The following is a 20118-nucleotide window of genomic DNA, read 5'->3' as shown; positions in this document are numbered from 1 at the left end:
TTTTTTTTGAAAAGTATAACTTGAAAAAGCCGGTAAATTCAGTTCCCGTTCAGGTGAGCCGGTAAATCCAGTTCCCATTTTTCCAAGTCGAACTGCCAGGGGGTCCGGTTCTTATAACACTGGATCAACACCAGAAAAACTGCATGCCTTGTTGACTGCATTAAATTCAATTTTGTGTCCTATGTATATTTTTCTTTTTAAGGACTTCTTCGTGTTCTTCTTCTTGCTCCAGCTTGATAGATAAGTTTGTACGCAGCAACTTGCCCATTTGGCTTTTTTCCGCTAATGTCAAAGTTTGTTAGTTATCAAAAATTAGTTTATATTTATTCATACTAACCAAAAGCATCAATCATTGACCTAAAATAACTGAGATCTGTGCAGCTCTTATAGTAGGCAAGCATCCAATAATAGACTGCCAAAGTTGTTAGTGCAATAAAATACACTATCAATGTTTAAAAGGCATTCCGAATCTCGCAAGTTTTTACGGACTTCTCATTCTTTTCATTCCATCTTCTCATCAAAAGCATAAAATCTAAGGATGTGGAGGTTCCACCATTTCGCAATCTTTGTTAATCGTTATCTACTGTAGACTTTTTCTTCTACTAAAATATTTTTTGAACACAAGCACATCTAATCTTTATATTAACATCATATATGATGGTTTTGTTATATATTTTTAAATATTTAAATCAAGATTTCTGGATTTTTTGTCCGCCTCCACTCCCAAAAAAAAAAAAGAAAAAAAAGAAGAAGAAAAATTAGTACAATGTCTTGCTGCCCTCGCCTTTTAAAGCGCTGTAAGTGACTCATGATGATATAGCTGATATTCGTATTCAGTGTCTTCTATTTCTTGAAAATCCATATATCGTCTGTAACATGTACTACTTGTTCTTTCTTCAATCCAATTTGTTACGGTCAAAGAAAGGCAACTATAGCAATAGCCAAAATTCAGATAAATATTCGTCCAAGATGGGTGAACTATTTCCAAAAAGATACATTTACAGCTCCAAACTCTGTCTATATTACTTGTAAAACAAGTGAATGAATTTTTCGACCTTACCTCATATACAAGACTCTCAGCACCAGTCAAGTATGGCAGCGGCCCCAGAAAGTAGTAACCCCTGTTATTGCAATACCCAGAACACCATAGAGGTTTCTGCGGATATAAGCCAAACATATTTAAGTCATAAATAATTATTTAATGACAAACAAAAAAGAGAAAAATAGAAATCCTAGGAGTTAGGAAGATGCACAAACCTCAAAGAAATTTAGAACGACTAATGCAAAGTAGTTGAGTGACCAGAGAAAATCAAATCGAATAAATATGAGGTAGGACTTCAGAGAACTTGCAAAGCTCGAGTTATCAAGAATTTCCTCAGGTATACCAGTACCATCTTCAGCCTGCAAACGCAAGAGATATTTCAAATCATTATGGGGGGGGGGGGAGCAGAGATTACTATGAGCATTCCAGAAAATTTTCAGGAATATGTCTCCCTCCAAGGTACTGGACTGATGACATACTCATCCTTTAATACGCAAGTAGTTATCCTCTAATTTCCTTGATATTCCAGTGTTTGAATTACGCCCGCCCCAGAAATCTACTTAGCACTGGCCAAGCCAACTGATCCAGAAATGCTTGAGCATCCAAGTAGTAGTTACCATATGAGTCCGTTATGAAGGCAAGGTCTTATCAACCCCTCACAACCCCCCGCCCCCTCTCGCGGCCCCAACCCAAAGAAAGGAAAAAAGTATTATTCTTGTAGCATCCCGTCCAAGGACAATCCTCACCCAGAGTTCAGACGAGGGATAGCACCACATAGGTGACTATGATGCAAAATGAAATGAGTTCGGTCAACCATAAAAGGCTTCAGGAACAATTTTGGTCTAAGATGCAGTAAAAAATGCGGAATAGAGTGTAATCATGTTTATTTGTGGACACCAATATAAGAAAGATTCCCATCTTTCGGGTCCAGTAAAACCTAACTTGAATCCGTAACACCTATACTATTTACAAACCCGGGTGGTGAATTGAATTGACAAAAGAAATTTATCCCCATTTGGCCCTCCCATTTTTTGAAATGAAAATGAGTGGAATGGTGTTTTTTTTTTTAATGAGTGATTAAAAAAGAAGAAGAAATTTTTGATTTATGTGTAATATTATTTTATAAAAGATTATGCAGTTGAAAATATGCAAGAGAAAAATAGAATGCAATTTAATGAGATTCAAACGGACTATATTCAGTAAGTTCGAAATATCCACTAGTTCTACACTAGAGTCTATTTGATTACAAAGATGAAATTTGGGTGGAAAGAAAATGAATTTCAGGGAAATGAATTGCCTAGAAACTATTTTCCTGAGAATTGTCAATTTACTGCATTTGATTGGTATATTTTCCACGTGAAAAATGTTAAAATAAAACTATTTTTTGGTGTTCGTTTGATTTTGTTTTACATGAAAATTGTCAATTAAAAGGATAAAATTTATTGGTATTGAGGATAGAATTTGTTTCCATTGCAAAAAAAAAAAAAAAACAAAAAAAAACAAAAAACAAAAAACCAAGAAAATCATCTATCTTTTGGTATTCGTTTGACTTTGATTTACATGGAAATTGTCAGTTAAAGAAAAAAAATTTTACAATAATTCTTAAAATTTGTTTCCATTTCCAACCAAAAAAATAATAAAAATAATAATAACAATAATTAAAAATTGCTACAGTAACCGGGAAAATGAATTCTCACCATTCATTTTTCTCAATTAGATGAAAAATATCTATGTGGCAACAAAAGCAAGAAAACCAATTCCATGGAAAATAAATGGTATCAAACACCATTAATGGAGTAAAAGATGTAAAACTCATTCTATTTTTCATGAAAAATGATCCAATCAAACACTGCCTTACAGTAAGTCGTGGTCTAATGACAGTTGCCACAGACCTAAATCCTGCCACCACAGGCTATCTTTTCCTTCAGAAAAATTCTAGATACCAAGTAATTAATCCACCACGAACATACTAACTTAAGGTGCCCAGGTCATTACAATTGTGAAAACTACAATTCGAAGAAATTTCATATCTAAACCAAATTTCCATGATCAAGATATTCCTGCACACTTCCACTTCTCTAAGTAGACTTTCCAACCTCGAAGGATTCAATAAGGAACAAAGCAAACAAGCAAAGCAAAACAGCCCTTTCCCGTTCCGCACAAGGTAAGGGATAGGGTTTTCACACTCATTTTTTGAAAACCTATAATTTATAAGGAAGCTTAAGTGTTAAGTTTTGTGCATAAAACTAATTTGTCCTAAGGGTTTAGATCGGGCTTTGTTTTGAGAGAATGAAACTATCTTAATGTTGCAAGAATAGATTTTACAAATGAAAGAGCTGTGAGAGAGGGTTATGCATAATATAGAGTAATCCTCTAAAGGCCAATGGGATTCCCTTCTTTGTTTGTCTAGTTTGAGGGGAAAAGGGTTGTTGGGTTCTTAAGAATCAGAGTCTTTTTTCGTCTAATTGATAAAGTAGATTTCTTTTTTCGTTGTTTCAAAAAACTTTTCATCCTCAACCAATATTGGATCAAACAATAGGAGCCATAGCGCTGACCCTTTTTTTATTGATTCAATACAATAAGGGAAAAGATCGTACAGTTCCCTATCGAGACAAACTCTCAACAGATCCTCTGCGCACTGAGCATACCTCTTATGTACGTCTTTCTCATGAAGGAAACAGAAGAGCAGGAAAGACTCAGCCGACAGGCCCAGGGCTCGAGGGCGAGCTTTATTTATTTAAGAAAGAATGGGGAGTGAATCGAAATGCTTTCATTTTCGATCTTGGTTTGGGGGCTTTCGGGACCTTTCAATCTTTTTGGTAGTTGAGAAGCGGGTAGGAGTCTAAATCAATGAACATTAATGAACCATCATTGATGGACGTTGCACATGACATGATCAATTCGACTCAAGGTCCAGCCATGGACGAATTTGATAGTGGGCTCTACTAGGTTGTAACCTACTGCCCCCAAAGTCCAAGTCCAAGTCCAAGAAAATAAAATAAATTTATGAAAAATGGTTTTAATTTTTAGTGTATAGCTCACCAACAATTAATGTCATTTGGCAAGCCTAGTCTAATTCTTAAAACTAATTATTTGTTTGTTTTAATTTTTGGCTCAATTCTTAAAACTAACTTTGTTTAATTTTAATTCAAATCATCACTAGCTCATTTGATTCCTCTCTTTTCTTCTTTCTTCAAAATTCAACCTTAGGCGACATTTGAAAATTTTGAATACCAAATTGAAATTCCCAAATTTTTTTAACCCTAACTCTTCCATCTTAAATGATGTTCTTCCTATCCCTCATGAGTAAAGTCATTTTGTGAAATTTTTCAATTTTTACATTGTCACGGAAACTCATTGTTGCCTAATATAGTTGAAATAATTCTAGGTTACCAATTCTTTTTGGAAATAAAAAATGTAGGCAAGAAATTCTGGAATTTATTTCATTTGCAACATATGTGTGATGTGTAGGCTACTGATATCAAATTTAGATTCTTACAATATGAATTAATTTAAGTTGGAAAAAAATAGAGAGATGAGAATTTATGATTTGGTATATGATGAATCTATAATTTCTTACAATAGAGGGGTGTGAATTTATAATTTAGGAAGGAAGATTTTAAGTTCTAAGCTCTTACAAAATGAACAAATTTATGATTATGATTTTATCAATTTATGTTTATGGGATATTGACATATTGAGTTTTGATTTTTATGCTTTTAGTTTTGAATTTTAACATGGAAGAAGATCGAACTTCTACCAAAAAAGAAGAACAGTTATATCTTTCTTTTCAAAGAGTGATAAATCTAATAATACAATCATAATAGCTAATGTTATATTGCGACTTTTTTGATATATTTGAATTTTATTCATACATTAAATTTAAAAAAAAAAAAAAAATTTGCCTTTCGTAACATTGATTTCTGGCTCCGCCCCTCGGTCCAAAGCTAATAGAAGAAGGTCAGAATCCCCATTTTCAATACCAATTGTGTTTAGAATAGATCCTTTAACAGAATCCATCATATTCTTCAATGTACAGACACACGTCACATACCCACATTGAATTAGCAGCTAAACTATACTGCTACAACAATTTTTTCAATATTATGAAAGTTAGCAAAAAAAAACAAGAAACTTACGAGATCAACCAAAGCAGCGGCCTTTTGGTATGTTGATCCATAAGCAATGGCATTTGTTCTGTTAAACAAGTGCATACGATCCCTTCGTTGGTCGCCACTGCTGCCTTCTCCGCCAACCAACAAAGCCGTCTCCATTTTTGCTCTGATCTCTACAGAATCAAAGATGGGATTGATTTGAACGTGGTCATTAATGAGAAAAAGAAATGGTTGTTCGTTATGGATGACTTCAAAGTCAAGCACTTCAAATTGTCAGTATCAGAGTATTCTTTTAAGTTTGTGTGATAGCTATTTCGTGCATGTATATTTTCAAAAGTAGCAAGAAGCAAGACTTAAAGAACTGCAAGAAGTCTCATATAATAATATTAAAATAAAATAAAAAGTAACTTCAGCCACTAGTAGAAATGCAGGTGGAATTGCATTTTAACATTTTGTCACATATACATTTCTATAATGCAGTAATGTCTCTTGTTTCATAGCTAAGTGCTACACAATTATTGTGCAGAAAGAAAACAAAAAGGGTCAAGGGTCGAAGTATAGTCCCCATTGTAAAAATTAATTAATTAATTAAGTTTATATATATATAACAATGCAGAGGTTCAGATCCAGGGCTCAGGTGGCTTGGCCTCGGCCCTCGATCTTGCAACACATGGGGCCCGCAATTTCAAATCAGGGGCCGAGGTCACGCCACCTCGGCCCTGTCTCCAAACCCAGGATTTAATCTCGGGATTAGAATATATATATATATATATATATGGAGTTTGATTCCCATTTTTCCAATTTGAACCGCCAAGGGGTCCAATTCTTATAACACAGGATAATACAAGTTGAGATGTGCTGTCCAAAATTGGTTGTCCAACTTGCTATCCACCAATTATAAATTGAGATATCATTAGACAACTATTTTAAGTACAAGCGACAACGAGAGAAAAGTTGAATATATTAATTTAAAGTGATGTGTCAATGAATAATTGGATGGACGGCCAATTTTGGACAACAGATCTCAACTCGGATCATACAACACCAGAAAAACTGCATGTCTCGTTGACTACCATTAAATTCAATTTTGTGTCCTTTGTATATTTTTCTTTTTAAGGTCATCTTGTTCTTTTTCTTGCTCCTGCTTGATAGATAAGTTTGTACACAACAAATCGTCCATTCAGTATTTTTTTCGCCATTGTCACAGTTCGTTAGTTATCAAAAATTAGTTTATATTGATTCATAACTAACAAAAAAGCGTCAATCATTGACCTAAAACAACTGAGATCTATGTAGCTTTTATAGCAGGGAAGCATCCAATAATAGACTGCCATAGTTGTTAGCGCACTAGAATACACAACCAACCAATGTTCAAAAGGCATTCCGAATCTGGCAAGTTTTTACAGACTTCTCATTCTTTTCATTCCATCTTCTCATCAAAAGAATAAAATCTAAGGATGTGGAGTTTTGGTTCCACCATTTCACAACCTTTGTTAATCGTTATCTACTGCAGATTTTTTCTTCTGCTAAAATATTTTTTCAACAAAAGCAAATCTAATCTTTATATTACCATCATAGATGATGGTTTTATTATATATTTTTAAATATTTAAATCAAGATTTTTGGATCTTTTGTCCACCCCCACCCCAAAAAAGAAAAATTAGTACAATGTCTTGCTACCTTCGCCTTTTAAAGCACTTTATATGATGATATAGCTAATATTCATATTCAGTGTCTTCTATTTCTTGAAATTCCCTTCTTACCTATTTGTTAAAAAAAATGTATCAAAGCAGGCTAAAGATCTGGGTTCCAGTTTCACCACGATCCATTAATGAAAATTGTGCACATGTCGAATATTTGATAAAAAATGACTTTGTTAGAGAGTGTTAAAGGCAAATATTAAATGAACAAATACAACCCCCTTTCTATCTGCTTAAACATTTAGATAAGTTAGGTTTAACATTGTGAATCAATAGATATGTTTAATGCTTAATGACAATATTTATATTTGAATTGCATCTGTTCGTTCCCCATATTATTTATTCTCTATTAGGATAAATGTGCAGTAGTGCAGGCTTATGTTACACAGTGAGATGATTAGTGTACAGGTAGGGGTTCACGGAAACCCTACCGACACCTCACATAGGGCGTGGGGGAAGGAGGGTGGGTTAATTTTTTGACATTTTTTATTCATGTGAGACCTACACCTTTGTGAGAGTTCTGTACAGATTCTGTAAAAATAAATGATGTATGCCAATCATTTTTGATGTTACACACCCATTCTTCTCCTATATGTTTTGTGCTGTCGGTTGAATTTATTAGACACCTGTTATTTTAATGACTGCTACCATCATTACTAAACCTAAAAGCTCACTTGAATCTTAACCCATTAGTAGGTGCTTGGTTGATCTCCCGTCTAAGATGTTGGCAAAACCTCAGAATGTCTTCAAATCTGATCATCAGGTTATATTAGAAGAATATTTCTCAAGTTGAAATTAAGGATTTGGAAAAGTGCTGTTTGGCCTTGAAGCCTAGCTCCCAATAAATTTGGAATTGGCTACATGAATCCTTTTTTACCACTCCGTTTGGATCATTGCTAGATTTATTGGATCCCTATATCCATTTCAACTGCAGGCTCTCTCTCTCTCTCTCTCTTCCGACTCGCTAATGTGCTAATTTGATTTTTTATTTTTATTCAAAATTTCAAACAATATGTTCCCCCCAACTATAACAAGATTTTTATTTGTGAGGTTTTATTTTTCGAATCTCTTCCGACTCGCTAATGTGCTAATTTGATTTTTTATTTTTATTCAAAATTTCAAACAATATGTTCGAGATTTTTATTTGCGAGGTTTTTTTGTCAAATGGTTATATGATTGCAGCACTTCGAGGATTTCGTGATAGGTCATTTCCTTTCTCGTGCGCATGATATTCTTTCGGCATGTAGACCATACATGGAGGGTGCAGTAGTTGGTTCAGTGGTCAAGGGAATTAGGGAAAGATCCAGGATTGTTACAAATAGAGCACCTCATCACAGTTTGCGGCTACTATAAGGAGAATGATAACCGGTCTCATTTCAAACTTCACGAAGATTGGCGCGGATGACTGTGAGAGGTTTCGCTGTTCATTATGATGGTTTCTGCAGTAGGTTTATAGAATAACGGGTACGAACAGGAGGATGGTAAATCAACACCTTTGTCCATGTTGACTTTGATGGCCTTTTATTTGCATTTTGGTACAAAAAGACTATCTTTGAGGTCCTAAATGTGTAAATATGTTAGGATAGTATAGGGCTGAGGATAAATCTTCATCCTGTATATGGTTCTTCGCCTTGCACTTCTAAATTAATCCTATAATACTCTCTTATTTTCTGGGGGCAGTCTTTGAATCTTATTACGAATGCATGGGAGTGAACTCTGCATATGTTTTCATCTTAACAGTATTCTGGTCGTTTGATTGATGTTTTAACAGGTCTTTACATAAACTTTTCTTTAATATAATATACGAACACGCAGAATCAGGCATGTAGACGGTAGGTAATATTTCGGTCGTAGATATCGAAAAACGATTGATGTTTTGTTTATTTAAATATGAAACTACGAAATAAATCGCCTAAATGCTGGTTTATGCTTTTAACGAAAAGCAAGAGAAATGAACTTTGGAATTCCCTTCTTTGTAATAAGCCCAAGAAATAGTGTTTTTGAACCGAAGTATAAAGACGTGATTTTGTCATATTCATAGCATTCTATGGAGTTAGCAGAAACGTCTCTCTTCGATTCAATGTCATATTTTTCATATGTCGGAACTTCGACAGCCCAACTTACCTTTACACCCGCATTTCTGTTCATGAAAATGATAGAGAAAGTAACCCTTCTAAGGATTAAAATATATTGCCAAGTCACCTCGGCCACTCGGTATTAGAGACAACCCATGTTCCAGTTCAGTAGACTTCTTCAAGGAGCCGATTATACATGAAATGATTCCGGAGATTCTATACTTTGGGAAGTTCTATTTATCAAGATTAATCCACATTTTCAATCCAATTCAAAATCATAATCAGTAGACTGTATTCCTTCACATTTTCAATCCACATAACGCACATACAAACTGCCAGAAGAAACCCAAAAAAATTGTAGCCCATCAAAAGAACGAGTTGAAATTAATAGTTCTGAGTAGGAGAATAGTAGTTGGAGCAGGGAAGGAGGGTTCTCTTCAACAATTCAAAAGGATATAAAGAAAAGAATGCTGGTAGAAAATAAATGTATTAGTCCAGAAAATGTAGTGGAACCAATATTTTATCATTCTGAAATGCGAGACCAACAACGATGGAAATCTCTAAAACTGCTAAACAATCTCCAGAATGCTTAATTTTTCCTTTGTTCTTGTTGGAGGAACCTATTATAATTTCAAAACAAAAGCATCAATAAGAGCCAACAGTGATAATTTATTCAGTTGCCAACTTAAAATATATTATATGTCAGGCTCACAACCCGTCCCAAATCCCCCTAGTGGACCTGAAACGTGACGTGCACTAACGATGGATGCCAACTAAATGTCAGATCCACCATCAAGGCTAACTTTGACTTTCTACCAATCATATGCTAGATAATGAAAAGTCATTTTATGAATAAGAATGTGGGCCCAAGATGATATTCACATGCTTAATTCAAATGACACAAATAACTTAAAACTGTCATGTGGTTGTGGTTCCAAAATCAATAGGCTGTAGAGTACACTAACATGTCATTACGTACATCAACTGCTTATCCTAGCATGCGAGTAATTCTAGATAAAGATGACATGAAGAAAAATAGTTCCAATGTGTCCTCAAATTCAGCTGTGTCCAAGAACATGAGGTGATTAATATTTCTTAGGGTCGAGTAAAGGCCGTGAAGATCTTAAGGAATTCCCCAAGATATTCTGACAGTAAAAATAAAGCAAAATTGAAGAGCTCTCAAGAAATTACTAGCAAGGATAAGAAATGGACCAAGTTTACGGGGAGGAGAACTCTGTCTTCCCCAGCTCAGCACTCAACATATGGTGGAGAAGCATATCAACTCTCTGACTCCTCGTCTTTGTGCTGCAAAATTTGAGGGAAAAAAGGAAAATGTTGATTCCGATCAAGCTTCATTCTAAATTCGTAAAGGGAAAGTTTCTGAGAAGTCAGTTACACATACCCTACATTACGTCGCTCCTTTTGACTTTCATCCTGGATTGTGAAGGAATACAAGTTATTTAGTAATACAAAAATATCGATACAAAATTATGTACAAATGGCTGTAAGGTAAATCATATATACAAATCCATGAACTACAAGCTGACAACAAGCCCACATACATTAATGTAGTTATGTCCAAATAACAGCAACCCAAAGCTCAATCAAGTTCAAAAGTTCGTTTACTCCACCAACCCCATAATTCAAAATGAGATGGTGACATTTTATTTGGAAAATCATCAAAAATGATATGATTACATGACATGACATTCTACAGACACGAAATGTTACTGGAAACAGGAGTCATTCTTTTCCCTGGGGAACTTGATGATGATAAATCAACTGTACCAACCATTACTTTACTGTATATAAGTACTTATGCAGAATATAATATCTGAATATTGACAAGAATCTTGAAGAGGTGAACAGGAAGGGAAATTTCTTTTGAGATGATGATAGATATTATTTGATTTTAACATATAGACTTATAGTAGTGGCCCCTTTCAATCAAAGCACAAAATTCTTTATTAAGCTTTGATATTTCAGAGTCCATGGAGCTGTTAGTTTGGCCAGTATCAGGATAAGTAGTCCAACTCAGTTTAAGAGTACAATTTCTTTATCAAGTTAAGGCCCATTAAATTGTTTCTACAGTGTTTTATCCTTTAATCTTATATTTTTGGAGATGCCTTATCATGTCTGATGTGGGCTGAGGATTGGAATCAAGGTTATGAAAGCTATATCATAGAGCCCTTCCATTTTCCCACTTATGGGAAATCTTTGATCTTTAATCTAAACTACTACTTGTGTCTTTGATCACAATAGAAACCAAAGTTCTTTTCTAACCTTGCCGATCGCATCTTCACATTTCTCTGAAGTTTCAAGATCCATTTCAGCAAAAAATGCCTCCAATACAAAAGCCACAACCTGAAATGATATTTCAAAAAGATTATGAGGTTTATTTTATTAATATTTTTTTTTTTTTCACAATATTGACAGAATGGAATTCAGTAAAATAAGATGGATAGAATGAATTTCGATAACAAAACTCCCAAAAGGGGCTGACAAACAAAGCACTTCAAGATAATAACGAAACGGCTGGGAATTTGAATCTCATATATCTCAGTTTAAGTCTTGATGTTAGATTTACTAATGGTTTCCACATTCAGACAAGGAAACCTTAATTGAGTTATGATAACCACTTGAGATAACAGAAGAAGAAGATCTCCTCTGCCTGTTCCCACTTTTCTTTAAGGGGATAAATTTGAGTGAAATGATTACTTCAAAAAGATATAAAGAAACGATTTCCCCTTCTCAATGTTTTCATTATTGAACATATTATCATGGTCTAAAATGAATGTACTATCTATTTACATGGTTAATCATTCTAAACTAAAGAAAAATAATTGTTATACTTTTAACTCAGCTAAGTTTGTGTTTGGCTAAGATTAAAAGGGTAAATATATTTTTATTGGACAAAGTTGGAAATAAGCAAGTAGCTTATTTTGAAAGCAACCCACATTATCGTTAAAAAAAAAAAAAAATGAATACCGTCCAAATGTGTTTGAAAATAAAAATTACTTAAAAGTAAGTTTTGCTTAGTTTTAGCTTAGACAAACATGCTCAACCTCAATAAAGAAATTATCTGAAACTGGTGCACATGACTAAATAACAAAATCCTTGTCGATAGCTGTTAAATGAAATTTCGAACTTCTATGCTAGTCCTGTAATTTGTTTTAATCCATTTGTCTTTTTTTTTCCGTCTATATCCACCTGGCTATATAATCACATTAGCTAAAGTCCACATCATTTACAGGAGGGAGCAATTAAGAACAAATTGATGCATAGAAGTATATAGCTCTGTGTAAGCAAATAAATTGTTATCCAAGAAGTTCTAGATTTTATATGCAATGTGAAGAGTTCTTCCTGTTATATGTTTGTACTATTCCAAACATACACTGGTTCTTTAGAATATGTTTGAGTTTTAATATGAGAAACACAAGCACGCAGACTTGTCAGTGATACTAATTATTTCAATTGACAGAAGACATAGACAAGGACTCTAAATTAGCTACAACTTACCAAATTCAGTAGTAGTACAATTGTAATAAGATAGAAGCTGATGAAATATGCATAAGACCATGCAGTTCCAGTCAAATCCTTGTAGCTCTGAAATTCAACCATCATTTATTACAATCATATAATGGAACAAGTCTCCCAAAATGACAGAGTAAGACATTGCTGCTGCAATACTGTAAATTGTAGATGTCCATTAAAAGGGAAACTATGTATAATATCCAGGTGCAATGCCAAGTAAAGAGAGGAAATGAACTCTCGGCAGTTTAGGCATATACATATGTATATAAATAACATTTGTTCCAAATTAAACTTAGGCTCCTGAAAATATCATCCAATTCAAAAGAGCTAATCTCTAACCCCATCCACGTACACTGTGACATGTACAATAAAAAATGAAGAGAAGAAAAAAGGACAAAAGTATCTTCTCATCTAGTAGCATGCGCATCTCTTTTCATAAATAATATCTGTAGGTTGACACATGTTTAGCATAGAGCCTAGGTTAGAATTGTTGCTATCCTTTCTTTCTAAACATCCTGTTTTTCCTCGATATAGGTTTACAATTCCTGCAAGACTGCTGCTTATTTGAGGCCTGAAATGCTCAAATTCAAGAGAATAGGGTTAGCTAGCATGATGTACGCTACATAAGGTGAAGTGAAAAGGGAATTATTTAGAATAAATACACATCTTTATCTAGTTGGTCTTCTAAGCACCTGAGACGTTTATAAAGCTTGGTCCATTAGCTAACAAATATTCATGAATTTTAATTATGTTGCGCTAGTAATAATATTCAGTTGATACTAAGAGCGTGTTTGGGAAGTGTTTATCGATGGTTTAAATTATAACTATATAGAAATGAGTGGCAGATAAGTAGGTAGTTCTTGTGGATCCTACGAAATGTGTGGATAAAAAGTGGCTTGAGTATTTATAAACATGAGCCGAACATATCCTAAATTGGCCTGTTCCTGGATATGACCCATGTTCACTAACTTCACTGCTAGATAACAGCCCAGTCTTCCGCAAAGAAGGCACTACATTATTTGTTGTTCATAACAAAAATTTGTAAACCCACAGTAATTGCAGTATCCAATAGAAAAGAAACTTGATTCAACATTTCCACTCAAATGAAAAAACTGAAAAGAAGAAAGTGAACAGTATTGGATAATTCTATCACGGAAGATGCTGAAAATCATGATTTATAAGCAATACCTGCATCCACACTTGCCAGTTCCCCATCACCAGTAGATTGAAAAGTGTTACCATCCCATTTGGGTAGTCATTGAAGTTGAAGAGTAAGTAGCTTAAATTTGTCAAGAAAAAAGAGCCAGGAAATTGATAATTAATGGAGAAACAGAATCTCAACAAGAAACAATGAATGATTTCACAGCAATTTGTACAGGTAGACGTAATGATGGATCTACTGGAGTAGTGCAATCCAAAATTTAGTATGATTGTGTTAGTTTCTATTTGTTTTTTGTCATTGATTGAACTTTTGTAGTGGTAAAAACATAGATTCTCAAATGGATTTTACATGTTTACTGGTCAAATTGAGATACACATAACCTTGAGATGGATTGGAATATGATTATAAATCAGCAAAAATCTAACAGAGCTTCATTCACGACGAAGGATACTCATTATCATTGAGATCAGTGCCTTCAAGATTTGGATTTCCAGCATTGACGATCCCCCCAAAGATCTGCAAATTGAAGAATAAAAGAAACACTTCACAAACTTTAAGAAATCAAGAAAATGAAAAAAATAAAAAAAAAAAAATATCAGGTTTTTATGAGCACATCATGTCTTATTAAGAAGCAACAATTTGCAGATGGACAAAATCTATCTACTACGTGGAAGTGAACTCAAGAAAATCATTTTTTGAAGTTGTGAAAATGACCTCAAGTAACATCTATCTAAAGTGTAATTTAAAAAAAGATTCAAAATACATTATAAGAAGTAATCAGGTACCTGTACACCTAGAGAGCAATAAATGCACATGACACAGAATATGATCCCCAAATATGGCATTAGACTTGGTATTAGAGTAAAAAATGTTGCAACAAAGGCCCGGTAACGCTGAACATGCAACAATAGCCGAATCAATCTTAACATTCTTGCTATAAGAAGATATCGAATCCTGCAGACAAAAAGTGGCTCATTATTTCCTTTTACAGTGATGAAAAATAACCTCCAATGATAAGTAAATTCACAATACAATCTTAGTAAAATAGGTAGGAAACAAAAAACTAAAGATCTTTCAAGACATTATTCTATTCGTTAAGAAATTATAGAAGAAAAAAGAAACAAGAAAGATATACAATGATAAAGATTGGCAAATCCAGATTATCAACTTGAATAAGATATATTTTCTTTATATTCATTTCCACAGAGGAGAGTAGCAAAACATTGGTAATATGAATGTTCTAATCACATGCACAAGCTTATCCTCACCATTCACCATTGGAAAGAAAAGCTAGGCCATGGGGAGACACGAAAGTTGCTGTTTCTCCAACAACTGCAAAAATATAAATAATAATAAAAATAAAAATAATAAAGAAGGGAAGGAAAGACAAACAAGCCGAATCACAAGCTCAACCAGCTCATTCCATATAAAAGGAAAAGAGAAAGAAAGAAGCCTTTGATTTTTAAACACTGGAAGAAAGGAAAAGGTGTAATCCATAAAGAACCGATAAATGACAGCGTAATGTTAATCAATTAATTGAGTAATGTTTCAATCTGAATGTAGCGAACTTCTCTAAACGCCTAGATAGGTTAAATGGTTCCTGCCAGTAATTCTACCCTCATTTTGATGAATAAGGGGAAGAAGGAAAGAAAAAATCTATGTTGAAAAATCCAATCATTAGTTCCCAACCATCAAGTAGAATTCGATGAATACTCCATTAATAAAAGAATCACAAAGCAACGGCCTCTGAAGTTACATATGAACTCCTGGGCCTTTTAACTGATAGAAGTACACAAATTGAAGAAATTAATTATTACATAGTATGACAAAGGTAATTTGATATGCCAAGTAAATTGTCAAACACAATTCTGACAAACCGAAGAAATATATAAATGATCTATATGTGGCCTATCTAATAGTTCGAACTTTTAGATCAAGTAGTTAAATATGGTAAAGATATTGAATTCAATTCATGTTGCCACTGATTCAATGAAATCGTGCATGTTCAGGCTTGCTTTGATGGGAAAAATTAAACTTCCTCCTAAATGTGAAAGGGCATGTTGAACAGAACATTTAAATGATATATATGTGACCCTATTTAATAACTTTAAGTTTTTACATCAAGTGGTACAACAATTTTACATCAAATGGTACAACAATTAATGTAGGATCAGAGTCATACAAAAAGACATAGCTTCAAGTCTCGTTGCCACCCATATATTAAAACTTGTCATGTGTTAAACTTTGATGTGAAAAATGAACCCTGCTTACACGTGTTAGAAGGGGTGTTGAAAACAAGATTTAAATAAATATATGTGACTTATCTCTAATAGTTTAAGCTCTTACATGTGATGGAAAACACCCTGTCTTCTTCCTTACAAATATCCATAGTAACTAAACTTAGAATAACTTTCCTAATTTATGTTTTATACCCTGCAAGCATTGTGGTGCTTTCTTGCCTTTTTAGTGTTACCTCATTATCATCTTCCATAAAACTTTCATCAAAGAATTCCAATATAATCAGAAAATAACTGACACAATAGTAGCAATTTTTTCCTCAAATGGTTAGTCAACTTAGTTGAGGACTACGAATATCCAATGGAGGATATAATCTTTTAGTTTTGGACATAGACCTTAGTGATTCACAGTTGATTAAATGGAAATTTCCCTGAACATAACTCCTATAAGACTTTTTTTTGAAAACAAGATCTATAAGACTTAGAAACAACAACAAAATACTAAATTAGTACGATAAGGCGTTTCAATAAGCTATTACATGTTAAATTATAGTTGTAAGGCAGACTAGAGATAAGAGAGTTGGAATTGAACTATTGATGGCACTTACCTATTACCCAGGTGATTATAAAGTCAAAGCGATTTTGACCATCTCTCCAATAGTTCTGAAATCCATAAGCATAGACCTTTAATGCCATCTCCACTACGTATAGCCATCCTGTGAAGAAAATGCAATTTTTTTTTTTTAAAGGTAATCAAGTATTTTATTAATCAAACCATAATACACAGGAATTGTATTATCAATACAAATCCAAAAGAAACGACATAAAATTGGGCAGCCCATCATATAACTAGTAGCCACCGCATTAAACCAAGTGTATAATGTGAAATAAAACAATTCTCTAAGTTCTCTGTTATTCTTGTTTGATCGTCAAAGTATCGGCTGTTCCTTTTTCTCCACACACACCAAACAATTCAGTTCGGAATAAGCTCCCGTGCAAGTCTACTATCCTTGTCGCGAAATTTTCTCCTTCATGCCTTTAACACGTCTTCCATATGCCTTGGCATCGCCCAATCTATGTGTTGCGATGCGAAAATCTCATTCCACAGTAAATTAGCAACATTACAATGCAGGAACAAATGATCGATCGTCTCCCTATCCCTCTGACACATAAAGTTTATTGACTCCCAATACAAGCTAAAATTACAGTTGTTTCCACATCATACGTTTTTTCACATAGGATATTAGTTTAACAGAAATGAAGTTTTGTGACCAACAGACTTGGGATGGAACTCATCCAGATGCCTAAATCAAATTCCGATTTCTATTTAAGCACTACAAAAACCTAACATCTTTTCTTCATTATTCAAGTCGAGACGAAAAGCAAAAAAGAAGTGTGAAAACAGTATTGAAAACATTTTTGCCTGTCTTACTACTGCCTAATGTTGATCAACATGGATAATTTGAGGTTCAATCATATTCTAGTATCCAATGATGAATTTGATGCCTCATAGTACCCAAGATTTGTAGAGCTCTTACCAAACACAAATTCCACCTTCTGCCAAGCCTCTTGAGCAGAATTGTTCTGTATATCAAGCTGAAAAACACAATGAACGGAATACATCATTAGATATCCAGTAGTAGTATATATGACTAGATGATGTTTATCGAGCTCATCTAAAAGCTAATAAAGAGGGTACAAATTTATTTATTTAAATTACGTGCAAAATTTTCAAAAATGGGTCGGTGAGACTTTATTCAGGAGCTTTGCCTACTCTAGTGTTATGTTGAACCACATCATCTAAAAGTTTAAGTAGTAAGAGAACAACAATTTTATTTCTTTGTTTAAACTTTGTCTTCAACAAATGATTTCTTGACTAGTTCCTTGGCATACAACATGTATCTTCTTTTCCTTCATTTATTCTTGGACTTTGTGTCTGTTTAGCTGTCGAGGAGGGAGTGCAATGGTTAATGGAACAGTCTAGAGAGAGAGACAACATCTTTCGGAAGAATTATGCCAGAGACGATTTGTCAGATTCACAAGTTAAAGTCCTGTTAATCCTGAAACTACACAACATTTATAGAATAGTTGTTAAATCTAACCAGATATAATTAGGTTTCTTTTGATTATACAACAGTTGACTGAAAATCATACCGTTGTTTCAATAATGACTGCAACAAAATTCAGGGCAAGGATGAACACTATTATGTATCCAAATTTCGGACTTTTAACAAAGTCTTTCAGCCTTTTAGATGCGGGTGAACGGTAAAATGCAAGGCTTTCAAAAATAGGTACCTGCAAAACAATTATGATGTGTTGGAAAGAAGATCAAAAGCCTTCATTTTTATTTAATACTATAAGAAGTTGCAAGGATGTCATTCAAGCCTCAGAACAATGGAAAGTGGACTTACTGAATCCTCCTTTTGAAACCTTAGTGCAATGGCATTGCAAAGGTCAGCAAATTCATCCAAATTAATCTGCAAGTAAATAAAAATCGCCAAATAGCTAAGATGCCATTAGAAAAGAGAATCATCAACTTCTTAATATGAAAGATTTTATTTGTCAAAAAGAAACCGATATACTACACCAGAGTGAAGAGCCATAATTATGTTTAAATATAGAGACTGTAATTAGGAGAGAAAATCATTATTATTTTTCATAGGAGAGGTTACATCCATATATATATACATTGAGAATTCTGTATTAGGAAGGATCCTAATTAGGGATCCTATAATTAAGGATATTAATCCTACATGCTGTACATTCTATAACAGAAACAATATCATATTTACGTTCAGAAGGTATCGAGGCATATATAAATCTAAAATCAAATAATACAAAAGAAAGTTACAAAACTTGAATAGACAAATTCAAGACCATACTACTTAGATAGTACTTTTAGGGCCAGAGAATGAACTCTAAGCAACATAATCAACAAGGAATGCCTACCATAATGTAATCGACACTTACAAAAAGGTACAAAGAGCAAAGATGTGATTAGAGCAAATAGTTCACATCGTCTTCGAAGTTCATATGGTAGTAAGTTACAAGCTCATACTTTCACTAGATCCAAATAATGAAAATTCAGAACTTTGCAAAGCCAATGGTTGGAATTTGAAAATGCATCTTTTTCATGAAAATCTAAAATATCAAGACTGTAATTTAAAGGGAAAATTGCAGCAGATGTCCCCAACCTATGGGTGACATAGCAAGTTGGTCCCCAACCTTTCAATTTGTAGCACCCTGATCCCAGTGGACAGCATTCATCCATGTTCCCATTAAAAGGTCAGTTTTTTTGTTAAAGAGAAAATATGCCTTTATTCTCAATTAAATTATCTAAATAAATAAAAATTAAAGAGAATGTGATGTAGGATGAATAAGAAAGAAAGAAGAAGGAACGAGGAGGAGAAACACAGAGAATGGAGAAGAGGAGAAGAAACCAGGGGAAGAGAGGGGAGGGAGAAAACGGCTGCAAGCCACCAAAAATATTTCAATTCTAATTCATCATCAACTGTCTCAAATGAGAAACAAAACAGAAATAAATAGCAGAACACAAACCCTAAAGAGAAGGGCTTGGGCCAAACCCACTAAGCAAGCCCAATAGCGAAAACATAAACAATAGTCCAAATAAAATATAACTAATAGTCCAAATAGAAAATAAATAATAAATGGATGTCCGCATCAACTCTCCTGGGGTGGGAGAAAAACTCGATCCCGTCGAGTAGATAAAGCAGAATGTTGCACTGAATCTGATGCGAAAGGCTCCAAGTCATGCCACGAGGGACGATCTTTCTCGATGATCAAATACCGAAACTCCACAAATGATAACAAGGATAGTTGTAGCTTATCCTCAAGGATATGATCCAACCAAGGAGGACGATCTTTCTTTGTAATCACATACCGATACTGAACTCCCAATAGTAAAAATTCATGCCACTCATCTCCAAAATCTTCCTCATTGGTCAACACAACCTATTTATCTAAAATAGCATCAATTACATCTTTGTGTGCTGTGACATGTGTTATTGGAGTGAAAATGGTAATATATTTAGGTTGGGGATCCACATAAGGAAGTAGAAAAGGATCATCAAGGAAATTAAAAAGGCCTTTGTAAGTAACTAAGTCTTCAATATGTAAAGTAGAGTGGTGGCCAAAATGTGATGAAAAATTAATGACATGTGCGTATGGACCAACATGCTTTAAAACTTTAAAAGGACCAGCACTACCGGCTTGCAATATAACATAATCCCCAA

The 20118-nt window shown here is 34.0% G+C and overlaps 2 protein-coding genes across 6 annotated transcripts in view; both read right to left on the bottom strand.

Annotated features, from left to right (window-relative positions):
- The window catches only part of LOC111377798 (two pore calcium channel protein 1A-like), a 32283-nt gene extending 26833 nt beyond the window's left edge, over window positions 1–5450 (bottom strand). The window contains exons 1-3 of one of the 3 annotated variants that reach the window (XM_023000923.1): window positions 5182–5450; window positions 1258–1401; window positions 1061–1156 (exon numbers count right to left, since the gene is read on the bottom strand). In XM_023000923.1, coding sequence (XP_022856691.1) covers window positions 1061–1156; window positions 1258–1401; window positions 5182–5316 — 375 coding nt within the window. In that variant the 5' untranslated portion in view covers window positions 5317–5450. Of the gene's footprint in view, window positions 1–1060; window positions 1157–1257; window positions 1402–1457; window positions 1723–1788; window positions 1916–5181 lie in introns of those variants that run through there. The other 2 variants (XM_023000924.1, XM_023000925.1) reach the window with 2 other exon arrangements.
- LOC111377799 (two pore calcium channel protein 1A-like) overlaps window positions 1–20118 on the bottom strand; it is a 67082-nt gene that overhangs the window by 33338 nt on the left and 13626 nt on the right. The window contains exons 12-24 of one of the 3 annotated variants that reach the window (XM_023000927.1): window positions 18277–18342; window positions 18020–18160; window positions 17404–17461; window positions 16474–16581; window positions 14897–14960; window positions 14414–14582; window positions 14080–14144; window positions 13655–13745; window positions 12452–12538; window positions 11216–11296; window positions 10335–10366; window positions 10124–10237; window positions 9205–9552 (exon numbers count right to left, since the gene is read on the bottom strand). In XM_023000927.1, coding sequence (XP_022856695.1) covers window positions 10150–10237; window positions 10335–10366; window positions 11216–11296; window positions 12452–12538; window positions 13655–13745; window positions 14080–14144; window positions 14414–14582; window positions 14897–14960; window positions 16474–16581; window positions 17404–17461; window positions 18020–18160; window positions 18277–18342 — 1050 coding nt within the window. In that variant the 3' untranslated portion in view covers window positions 9205–9552; window positions 10124–10149. Of the gene's footprint in view, window positions 1–9204; window positions 9553–10123; window positions 10238–10334; window positions 10367–11215; window positions 11297–12451; window positions 12539–13654; window positions 13746–14079; window positions 14145–14413; window positions 14583–14896; window positions 14961–16473; window positions 16582–17403; window positions 17462–18019; window positions 18161–18276; window positions 18343–20118 lie in introns of those variants that run through there. The other 2 variants (XM_023000926.1, XM_023000928.1) reach the window with 2 other exon arrangements.

Source organism: Olea europaea, unplaced genomic scaffold (assembly GCF_002742605.1).
Source record: "Olea europaea var. sylvestris unplaced genomic scaffold, O_europaea_v1 scaffold1726, whole genome shotgun sequence".
In the NCBI taxonomy this organism is placed as follows: Eukaryota; Viridiplantae; Streptophyta; class Magnoliopsida; order Lamiales; family Oleaceae; genus Olea; species Olea europaea.
This window is presented reverse-complemented; position numbering and strand designations above follow the sequence as displayed.